This window comes from Spermophilus citellus, assembly GCF_964194105.1.
Source record: "Spermophilus citellus genome assembly, chromosome: 9".
NCBI lineage: Eukaryota > Metazoa > Chordata > Mammalia > Rodentia > Sciuridae > Spermophilus > Spermophilus citellus.
In genome coordinates this window covers 57,824,234-57,836,405 of record NC_138191.1, presented here as the reverse complement: position 1 = coordinate 57,836,405, position 12,172 = coordinate 57,824,234, and the positions used below count along the sequence as shown (strand labels likewise).

At 41.5% G+C, this 12,172-nt stretch overlaps 1 protein-coding gene across 3 annotated transcripts in view; it reads right to left on the bottom strand.

Annotated features, from left to right (window-relative positions):
• The window catches only part of BCAR3 (BCAR3 adaptor protein, NSP family member), a 139,552-nt gene that overhangs the window by 100,543 nt on the left and 26,837 nt on the right, over positions 1 to 12,172 (bottom strand). For 2 of the 3 annotated variants that reach the window (XM_081308338.1, XM_081308337.1), the window contains exon 2: positions 6,613 to 6,940. In XM_081308338.1, the coding sequence (XP_081164464.1) occupies positions 6,613 to 6,929 (317 nt within the window). In that variant the 5' untranslated portion in view covers positions 6,930 to 6,940. Of the gene's footprint in view, positions 1 to 591; positions 665 to 6,612; positions 6,941 to 12,172 lie in introns of those variants that run through there. The other variant, XM_081308339.1, reaches the window with a different exon arrangement.

Genomic DNA, 12,172 nt, shown 5'->3' with positions numbered 1-12,172 from the left:
ACTTTCTGTTAAATAGATGTATTTCCTCTGCACATGAAAAGCTTGCAATCTGCAGACAGCAGACATGACCACATATAAATAAACTACACATGTTTGCATGTGGACATTCACATTGCTGATCCTTCTGATGAACTTTGAGTGAAAGACTGGTTTATTTTCATGTCTGGGGCAACATCTTGCTTTGTTAGGGAGAAACAGAAGTGATGGAGCATGGTGGTTCTAAACAGAAACAACTGAAACAGTTTTTCAAGATGAGAGCACTGGCACAGCCTGGAGTCAGGTCTTTAAATCAGGGTTTTAGAGAAAAGCCAGGCATACATCCTGTGCCTTACACCTTGGCTCCAACTTTAAAGATCTGACGCTGAGACACAGTGGTTTACTTACTGCCTGGGAAAGTGCACCGGATTTTCACTAGGGATAATTCTGCAGACTTTCTGGCCACTGTCAGTTACAACACTTGTGACTAGTCAGTCAGCTCCCCTCATGCAAACTAATGAAACACCACATTGTCCCGACACATGCTCCCACAGCACAAGAGGCAGAGGAATTAGGCCCTCGCAGCTGTTCCCAGGAATGTGTGCCTCCACATACCCACAGGCAGGAAAAGGACCTGAATAGTCTCCAAGCGCTGATCTGTCAACCATCCGGGCAACACAGACATCCCAACAGGAACCAGTCCCCTCTCAGCCCAAGGAAAGGCCCAGATTCAAATACAAATCCATCCTTGAAGATAAATGAATCAAAGGGACCCCAGTCGAACAACGCTAATGTCAGGAGGAAATCCTTTCAGCAAGCCTCTTGGACAAACCTGACTCTGCTTTTAACAAAGGCTCCTTCTGTGACATCAAGCAGCAGGTTTAAGAGCTCCCTGGCTTCTGGCTTTGGCCACCTTTCAAAACCACAAGTACATCCAAGGGCAGCCAAGACAACAAGAAAGCCAAGAGATACAGTCTCTGAAAGAGACTGGCTTCTGCCTGACTCCTGGCAACCAAGACTCCGTTCTCCCCAAAGTGGGTGTCTGAGGTGCTGAGTTCAGAAGGAGACGGACCCCTTGCCTGCAAGAAAATAGCTCAGAGGATGCCCAACTGGCACTAACATTCTTGGGAAGTCGTGAAGCACAACATCTGGGGAAGGCCCTAGTCTCTGGGTTCTGATCCTACCTCAATCATCCACTAAGGTCTGATCTCGGGTATCTCAACAGCCCCTGAACCCATTTTGCCAACTATAAATGATAATGCTGATGAAATCTACCATGTCTTACACAAGGTTACTGATGTTCAAAGAAGATAACTTATGAACATATCCTATAAGAGATTTTAAAACTAAGCCAGACACCGTGGCACATGCCTGTAATCCCAGTTGAGAGGCTGAGGCAGGGAATCTATTGCAAGTTTTAGACCAGCCTCAGCAACTTAGCAAGACCCCATCTCAAAATTAATTTTTGAGGGGCTGTGGTTGTGGCTCAGTGGTCTCAGTGGTAGAGCACTTGCCTAGCATGTGTGAGGCACTGTGTTTGATTCTTTTTTTTAATATTTATTTATTGTTTAGTTGTAGTTGGGCACAATATCTTTATTTTATTTATTTATTTTTAGGTGGTGCTGAGAATTGAACTCAGGGCCTCACACGTGCCAGGCGAGTGCTCTACCACTGAGCCACAACCCCAGCCCCCTGGGTTTGATTCTCAGCACCACATATAAATAAATAAAATAAAGGTCTATCAACAACTAATAAAAATATTCTTTTTAAAAATTAATTTTTGATAAAGAGGCTGGGATGTAGTTCAGTGATAGAGTGCTTGCCTAGAATTGTGAGGCCCTGAATTCAAGCCCCAATCCTAAAAAAATAAAAAGAGAGAAAAAGAAGGGAGGGGGAGGAAAAGAAAAATTTAAACCACAAAATGGAAGAGATACTAAAAATTTGGGAGGATATGACACATGTGGATGACAACTTAATGCAAACTTTCAGGTCAAAGGGCAGCTTCCTCTGCTTTGCCTGGGGCCTCTCAGGCTGTATGTTTAATTCATATGCAATAGTAAAGGTGATTTTTTTAATGATTAATAAGCTACACATAGTTGTTTGGAAAATAATAAACTTGCAACAAGTCAGAATACTGTTGTCAAGCCCTTATGCCCCTATGGATACCTAAAAACACAGATAGTACAAAACACTTTAAATACTGGGTTTTTTATATATATATAGACATATGATAAGTTTAATTTAAATTAGATTGAGATTAACATAATAAAATAAGTACAATAATATACTCAATATATTTGAAACCTTGGCATATTTCTTTCCTTATTAAGTAAAAAACTTTTATTTTTTCACTTAAAAGAAGCACTTCACTACTTCTCTTTGGCATATCTGAATTGCCATCATTGCTACTCTTGAACTTTGGGGCCATTAAGAAAATAGTTAGCTAGGTGTGGTTGCACACACCTGTAATCCCAGTGGCTTGGAGGCTGAGGCAGAATGGTGAGTTCAGAGCCAGCCTTAGGAAAAGTGAGGTTTGTTAAGCAACTCAGTGAGACACTGTCTCTAAATAAAATACAAAATAGGACTGGGGATGTGCCTCAGTGATTGAGGGACTCTGAGTTCAATCCCTGGTATCCCCACTCCAAAAGAAAGAAAAAAGGAAAGTAAGGGTTACTTGAACACAAGCACTACCATACTATGACAGTCAAGGTAGCTACAAAGTACTAACGGATGGATAATATATATAGCATGTATACCCTGGATAAAGAGATGATTTGTGTCCCAAGTGGGATGGAGAGAGTGTAGCAAATTTTTTTCATGCTAATCAGAATGGGCATAATTTAAAACTTATGAGTTATTTCTGGAATTTTTTTCCAGTTAATAGATTCAGATAGCAATTGATTCAAGGTAACTGAAACCTTGAAAAAAAAATGTGGATAAGGGGAGACTCAAAGACAAAGAGGTTCTTGTCTGGATGGTTTCCTTCTGAGTGTAGTGAAAAGAGGGGTCTGGGTTGTCCAAGATGACCCCGCATGATCATGCTAACACCAAAAACCAAAAATGATGAAATGGAAGGTCTTCATATTTGACACCTGGAAAGTCAGTGTCAATTGAAATTAAACCCTGAATTTACTATGAAAAGAGAAGAGTATTATGTGAGCTGGAACATGGGATAGCTGGTGTTCCCCCAGCTCCGTTAAGCTGTGAGGGTTGAATTAATTATAAATGTTCTGTTTCTCTTTCACTGAATTTCAGTTGTGACACCTTAGGCAAAACCTCACTCTCCAGAGCCTTGAGTTCTCATTCATGTTGTTTGTCTCTACCTTTTCACATACAAAAGCTTTGTGTGTGTGTGTGTGTGTGTGTGTGTGTGTGTGTGTGTAATAGCTATTCCAAAAAGGAACTGAGGCATCTTACAATCTTATTAGGGATACTTAAAGGGGGGGGGCGGGGGTGAGAGAGAAAAAGGTGGGTTTAGTGGTACATACCCATAATCCTAGCTACTCTGGAGGTTGAAGCAGGAGGTTGAGGCTTCGTGAGACCGTGTCTCTTAATAAAAGATTTAGTGCTGGGGACGTAGCTCAGTTGTGGAGCATTTGTGTTCAATCCCCAGTACCACAAAACATGAACAAAAGGAGTATAAGGTACTTTGAACTCCTTAAAGTCAGGAGGGCCTGGGAGATTTAAAAAAAAAAAAGGTTAGGAAAATAAATATACTTAAAATAAGACCATGGGGGTAGGACTTTGTGATCCTTTGACACACAGTCTCTAGCTTCTCACTCAGCATAGATTTTGAAGAATATGACTTTGTTACTTCCTGTATGCATCTTAAACAATAAGATATTTTTAAGTTAAGGATAAAAAAGATGTGAATCTGGATTAACATATCTCTGAATCAAAAACAAACCCTAAGCCAGTAATACTTGTTAAGACTCCACTGCCTGGACTTCAAACTCGGGACTTGTGCCGCTCTCCTGTAAGATCTCTTCCAGAGATCTGACCTCTGTCCAAAAAGCTTTGAACTCTTGGCACGTTGGCGCTTGGACCTTGGGTGTTTACGAAGAACTTCCTCAAGATAGGAAGGGTGACTCCATTGTCACTTCCCCCACAGTGGCCTGCCTCTGTGTGATTTCCCCCTTAGAGAGTGGGCACCCAGCCGGGAGGGACCTCAGAGCTTCAGGGAGTGAGTTGTGAACTGTCTGTGCCTGGTACATGACAGCTATTTAGCTCAATTAGGAGTTTAGGTTAATAAATACAAAGTGGTCCATGCAACAAACAGCCAAGGTTCTTGCTCTGCATTGTGTGGCCTGGCATTGGTGCTGGTTTGGGGCAGGCCACAAGTTGTCTTTGCTGCTTACTTTCTTCATCTTGCCTACTGAGCGCCAATGATGTGATATTAACAGAAGTTGTACAACTATGCACCTCTGTATTTACCTATTTCATCCCCAAGCTGTTGTCTGCTAGCTCTCTGAGCTGGGAAGTCACCCACCTACATTTTACAGAGCATGTTCAGGGCTCTCTAACCCCCAGGATATCCTGGGGAATCTTCTGATATGGCAGCAGAGATATTTCTGGGCTCTTTAGTGCTATCTACAGAGAATATCTGGACTTCCAGTTATTTGCTTTTTATCCGACTGCAATTATGAAACTAAAGCCAATTCTGACCTCTTGTCTAGCTTTCTACCAACATCTATACTATTCTCCCCTCAACTTGCTACACTCCAATTACAGCCACACCTTTCTTTGGGGGTTTTCAAACATGCCACCATTTGTTCCCCTCTTTAGTGCTTTGCCCTGGATTTTCTTATCCCTGGAACAGCCTGCAAGGCTCCTGGTTGCCTTCTTTCATTATGCAAGTCTTAGCTTAATCACCATCTCAGAGACCTGTTCACTTCACCAAAACAAAACAATAACAACAACAACAACAACAAATCTCATGCCCAATAAATCTCCAGGATGTTCACTGATTTCTTCCATAGCATTTACTATAAACCTCAGTTTTCTTATTTATTTACTTGAATCTATGATCTATATTCTCACTGCAATACAAGCTCAGGGGAAATCCCTGCTTCAGATGCACAATTGTACTAACAGGTCACATATTTTTTCCTACCCCGAGAAAGGGCAAAAGCAGATTACTGTAATAATCTGGCTGCTAGGATTTCTTCAATGTTGGATCGGCTTTTTGCTTTAGACAGAGGGATTAGGTGGAATTTTTCTGGTAAAACCTTAGAGCATATAAAACCAATGTACTCTAATTAATACAGGTGAGTACAATTAATTAGAGCACAATGTACTCTAATTAATCCAATATGTAGATATTGATCCAAAAAATAAGCCAAGATCAAAGCGGCTTTCTTTGCTACAAGGCTGGACAAAAGGAGAGATGACAGAAGAACCAACCCCATTCTTTACTGATAGCATCACAAGTTGCTGATCTTCTTCAACAGGAAAAGGAGTGCGGAGTTTTCAAACTAGCTCCAACAAGCAGAAACCAATCACAGCCAGGGCTTGGTACAAACCCAGAGAAGCAGCATTTATTACTATAAGGCTTATTTACTCAGATCCCTGGCATGGGCAAGGAGAAATCATTTCTTGTTCTACAGTATTCTGAAGCTGACTTGATGCTACCTCCATACAAAATTTTATTTCAACATGCTGACAACTGCATGTTAGGAGATACAGGTCCTAATTTATAGACACCCTGGCATCTCTATAGAATTGAATGGACGTAGCAGGTGTAGTCGATACATCTGCACTCTCAGCTACTTGGGAGGCTGAGGCAGAAGGATCACAAGTTCAAGCCCAGCCTGGGCAACTTAGCAGGAGCCTGTCTCAAAAGTAGAAAAAAAAAGCGGGGGGGGGGGGAGCTGGGCATGTAGCTCAGTGGTAGAATGCCCCTGCATTCAATCCCCAGTACCTCCACTTCCCTAAATTGAATGAATGTAGTTCAGAATCTGATAATTTGATAAAAAAAAGTATGCTTTCTTTTAAGGGACTAATGATATAGAAAGTTAGATTTTAAAATACTCTCAATTATCAGATGATATTAAGAAATAGTTATTTTTTTAGATGCAATAGTTCTTTTTTAACATTGTGGTTATATACACTTTATAAATAAGAGTCCTTATCTTTGAAAACACATATTCCAAAATATTCACAGATAAAATAAGTATATCTGTAAATGAGATTTGTTTCAAAAGAATACCAGAGGACAGCTATTTGGGAGCCTGAGGCAGCAGGATCACAACTTCAAAGTCAGCCTATGCAACTTAGCAAACTCCTGACTCAAAATAAAATTTAAAGAAGGGCTGGGTATATAGCTTAGCAGTAGCTCTCTTGCCTACCATGTGTGAGGCCCTGTGTTTCATCTCCAGAACCACAAAATCATAATGGTAATAATAGTGATAATAATAATAATAATAATAATAATACCACCAACAACAACAGAGGAGAGAAAATAGGTGGAAACAGACAAAACAGGACTAGTTATATGTTTCTAACTGCTAAAGCAGGGTGAGGGCTCCATGGGAGTTAGTTATTTACTTAACACAGTATCTGTTTGGCATTTTCCCTAATAAAATAACTTTTAAAAAGCTGTTTATTAATTTTTACCCATGAAATTAGAGACGTTACCTGAAGGTGAATTTTTCGCTTTTCCAGTCATGCAGCAGATTTTCCTGGATGGCATCCTGGGTCAGGGGCGAGCTCTGCCGTGGGGATTTGGAGTGGGGAAGGGTGCCCATGAGACTGATGCTGTCACAGGATCTGATGGGAGGAGGGCCCTTTTTCTTCCGTGGAAGGGTGCCGTGTATAGACACGTCTTGATAGGCATCAGTGCGATGCTCAGCGAGAGGGGACTTGCTGCTCAGAAGGTCCATGGAGGAGGCGAGGGGGAACTGGTGATTCACTGGCATGTTTCTGGGAAGGCTTGCAAATTTTCCTGCAGCCATGATTCTCAACCCTAAGAATGAAAGAGAGTAAAGCATAAAGCTGAGATATTCACAAGGGCTGACTTCCTATTTGCAAAAGAAAATAGAATTATGCCACATAACCAAAGAAAATTCTCAGAGTGTTAAAAGACAAACCACATTTAATGGCACTACTAGTGGAGCCTAATAAAAAGGGATGCTTACACTCATTCCCTCCTTTAGGATCCTACAGAGAAATTCACCTAGATTTGCAACAAAAGCAAAAGGGAAAAACACATCTCAGAATTGTTAGAGGTATATGAGCCATTTTATTATTTCAGATGACTGGGGCAGATGGAAAAGCACAACTAATCAAAAAAGGCTATTAGGAAATGGTTTCAGTAATAAACCCATCAGAGAAATGTTATAAATTGTTAGATAATTGGTTCACATATGTCCACCACCCTGTAATGATAAGAACAGGCGGAGATTATTGGAATTCTTTAGCTGCTAGAATGTCTTTAGTGCCAGAAGAACCCCTCTGTTGAGCTACCCAGGGCAGAGTTTTTTTTATGACAAGACCTGATACTTATAAATAAATCAATGTACTCTAATTAATGAAGACAGGCCAGGGTCAGGGGTGAAGAGGTGGGTCGCTCTTCCATATATCAGTGGGCTCAGCTGTGGTGGAAAGCCACTTCGATGGTGGCTGCATGCACACTGTCCCCCCTCAGGGGTCAGGAACCTGTCTGCCACCAGCAGGGTTAAGCAATGCCCATGGGTGCCTGCAGACTCAGGGAAGAACATAGAGGGAAGGGGGAGAAGGAAATAAAAATGGGAGTGGGACATATGGAGCATGGAAAGAAAAAGTGACACATAGGTTGCACTTGTTCCAACAATCATTCCCAGCTGTGGCCACTTGTAGAAACATTCACCTTGAGCAGAATCCATGTTCCTAATCCCCCCTCAAACAAACTATGGTTTTGACCTAAGCCAAATCATATAAGAAAATTTAAGGCCAATAAATAAAGAGGAGCCTCAATAAAAACAGGACTCTCCTCTGGAGATAGAAGGCTCCAGAGGCTGTCTTGCACTAGTTATGAGACTGGTCTGCAAACCACACAGCAGGGCAGCTGAGCTAATGTGCTGCCTGCACCCATGGCTGGTGAGAACAGCCCTTTGCAAAAAAGAGGAGGAGGAGGAAGAGGAGGAGAACAAGAAGAAGAAGAGGAGGAAGAAGAAGAGGAAGAAGGAGGAGGAGGAGAAACCACACATGATCCACTGCTTCTGCATGAAACAGAGAAATTCACAAGTGCTAGGGCTGGGTGGAAGGACCCTTTAGTTAAGGAATATAATCCTAATCCTACCCATTTTTTGCCACATCTAATATTTCTGAAGCTTGTCTGTTCCATGTTCAACTGGGACCACACAGAAGGCCTGGCTCACAGTGAGCACAGAACAATAGGGAGGAGTGTCATGAGGGCCCCTCCCAGCTCTGGCTAGTACCTGGCACACTGTCAGCATTTGCTTAACGTTAATCATTGTTATTAAAAAAAGAAACCAAATTTCCCAGCCCCTGACCACCATAGATGTAAACCAACTAGGATTCCCCCCCACCACAGCCATGAACTCTTGACTGCTCAAGTTATCAGCATCTTCCTAAAATGCTAAAATGCTCTAAAAAGCCCTTCTGCAAGTTACTCACACCTTAAACTTATTCTCTGATGACAAAGGTTGTTAACATCCTCCTTTCCTACCTTTAATTCAACAAACATTTAAGTACCTATTCCATATAAGACACTCAAAGAAACAAAGATGCCTAAGTTCCAACCCTGTGACTATGAACTTCTATGAGAAAACAGAACTCATAAACAGCAACCCTAGATAACTAGAAGGGTTAACGACAAATAATTTTCACAAAAAGACTCCAGGGGGATCTCAGAGAGGGCCACCATAGAGACTAAGCATTTTGAAGGGTTGAAATTTGTAGGGAAGGCGTGGAAAGTGACCCCACAGGCCCAGCACACTGCAAGTCATGTGGTGTGGTTTGAGTTGAGAAGTGAAGCAGCATTTCCTGGAAGATAGATAGCTGAGGAGAAGACCATGAAGTCTGGAAGGTTCTGCTAAAGTGTCTGGACTTGACTAAGTCTTAGGGAAGACTTAGAAGGGACCCAAGTAAGTAACCGATAATTTTGGTGGGGAGAGGTAAGAGTTCCAGGGAGCCTGCTCCTGCGAATGGCAGTAACCCATCGAGGACTGATGAAGAACTCTGACCTGGGGTAGTGACCTGCAAAAGGGAAAGGAAGGACACAGTGAAGAGATATCAGGAGCCTGAAGCTTCTGGCTAGGAGGAAGCGGGCCACAATCATGGGAAAAGGTACAACATGGCAACTAGTTTCAGAAGGGGACTCCTGCAGGAGAACGGTATGCAGCTCACCACTGGAACTGTATAGTTATATATATCCCTCTATATAGAGGAGGCTAAATACTGGTATGTGCAGTTAGGAGTGAGGGCAGAGGTAGATTTTTAAGAATTATCAACAGAAAGGGAAATAACAAGAAATTAGATACTTGATCTTATCATTATCAGCTGTGATAACAGACATGAAAGTACCTCTTAAACTATCAGGAACCATCCAATATCCATGAATTATATCCTTTCTCTCTCTCTCTCACCCTGGCTGCTTTGAGCCTATTAAGACCACAGCATGGAATGAGTTCTGAAAACAAAATGGTAGTTCTCAACCTGGCTATGCATAAGAATCCTGTGGGAAACTTGAAATCTCAACACCCAAGCCACAACCCAGAGCAGATTTCATTAAATCAGAATCTCTGTGGATAGGATGCTGGTATCAGTCTTTTTAAAGCTCCTTGGTATGGTCCAGTGTAGAGTCAGGATGGAGAACCACTGGATCCGGGAGTCTCTTTGGTACAGAGCAACTTACACTCAGAATCATTTACCTGGATAACAGAATCAAAAGAATCAACAGAAGAACCATTCATTCAACATACATGTTTATGGAGGGCCTCCTATGCAACTCACTCTGCTAGGTGTTGGGGACAGTGTCAAAACAGATAGATATGGTCCATCTTCACCAAGTCAATACTATACAGAGGAAGCAGACAATACATAATGGCCATAAATGTTGGTAGTTCTCAGTTCATTTTTCCAGATAAGGGAAATAAGTATTTATTGGACATATTTTCTCTGAGGCCTCACAGTATACCATGGCTGAGGATATATTAGATAACATCCTATTCTGGGGTAGCCTATATTGTGATGGGGGAGTACAAGCAAAACAGATAAGAAAAGTAAACCAATATTTAAAATATTTTTTTAAAAAGTAATATCTAAGTCATGAGTGCTCTAAAGAATATATAACAAGATGATATGACAGAAGACAATGGTTAGGGTGAAGGGTTACTTTATATTAGAGTGATCTGGGAAGGACTTTCTGAAGAGTAACAATAACATGAGACCTGAAAAAAGAGAAGAAACCTATTATGAAAAGAAGTTCCAGGTAGCCAGCAAATACACAGGCCTTAAAATAAAGAAACAGCTAGAACAATATGGTAGAGGCTCCTGGTTATGGCTTCCATGTTTTCTCTCCTTAGAGATGTTTCTGTCTTGCTGTCCTTAGTCACCATCTACTTCCTATGTACTATTTGACCTTTAAAAGTTAACGTGGTATGAGTTAGAATCTAGGTTTTGGAGCCTGATATTTACAGGTTCAAGCCTCAACTCTACCTCCATCTTACCAGCTGTATGGCCTGGGACAAATCATTCAAAGTGTCTGACAGTTTCTCATTTGTAAAATGAGTCAATAATACCTATCTCATGGGATTGTTGTGAAAATTACATGTGATCATGCACGTGAAGCCCTTGACGTATAACAAGCACTCAATAAATAGCAGGTCTTGGGGGCTGAGGCTGTAGCTCAGTGGTGAAGCGCTTGCCTTGCATGTGTGAGGCACTGAATTTGATCCCCAGCTCCACATAAAAATAAATAAAGATACTGTGTTCATCTACAACTAAAAAAAATACATAAAAAATATTTTAAAAAAAGAAATAGCAGGTCTCCTTTGGGCCAGGACAGAGCCATTTCTGTTTTGCTAGTTCACTGTACCCCTACTGTGGTGGACATTTGCAAATGAATCCCTGAAGCTGAGAAGGGTGAGCAGGGAGATGCTTAAACCTAGAACAACAAATTAAACATGGATACCCAAAAAGGCACACTGAGTAAGTCATATCCAGGCTTTGAAAGAAGCCTGGGACAGACTTTGGCCTTCTGACTTGATCTCTTTCTACTGGGCACATAAACACACACAGTGTCCCCACTTAGTTCAGTGTACATCTTGAATATATTTGAAATATTCAAAGGTCAAAGACTCTGATATGAAAGTATTAGTTAAGGACAAGAGTAGACTGACAAACACTAAAGCACATTCTGCCTTCCTGGCCTTAGCGGATCTGCTCTGAAATGCTTAACAGGCCCCAACTCACTTGCTTTATAATGATGTCTCAAAGAAACCCATGATCTTGCAAAGATAAGCAGCCCACTTGTTTGGGTTTTTGTCTCAATTCTGAATTGGCTATTTTCAAGTTAAATTCATAGATAGTTACCTGATGGGGACCTTAAGGACTTTCTATCATATTTTAAACTGTGGAAATGTCACCACCTCAGCTGCCCCACTATGACTATGACAGAGAATTCATAATTGGATCCGTAGTTTTTAAATTCTTTTCTGCAGATTCAAACAAGGAGAGGGGATGGAACAACCCCACAAATAAAATTGGCTTATCCACTTAGAATGAAATTTGCTTGGATTTAGGAATTAAGAGTATCCTTTATATTTGAAGTAAACTTATTAAGTCTAGCCAAATGATTAAAGTATGAATATTTCCTCCATGGATTGTATTTCAAGTAACACAGCACAGGATTTACATGATAAGGTCCTTAAGATTAGCACCCATTTGACAAGCAGTTCTTTCTATATATATGAATAGAAGATTGAGATCTCTGTTAGTCACCCTGGAAATGTGAGGTTACCGAGCAGCAGTTTAGAGAAAATTGGAGTTGGGCGGTGAGCAAGCGCTTGGCAGGGCAAGGTTTTTACGTAGGGCGCCTGGCACAGCCGAGCAAAACCGCTTTGCCGGTAGGTTTTCCTTTGAGTAACTGGGCAGCCACTTCGCCGGGAGATCTGCCACGCCCCGCCCCGCCCCCAGCATTTAAGTCTTCCCCTTCCACTTAGATCTCTTCTCAGTCCCTGGCAACTCCCAGGGA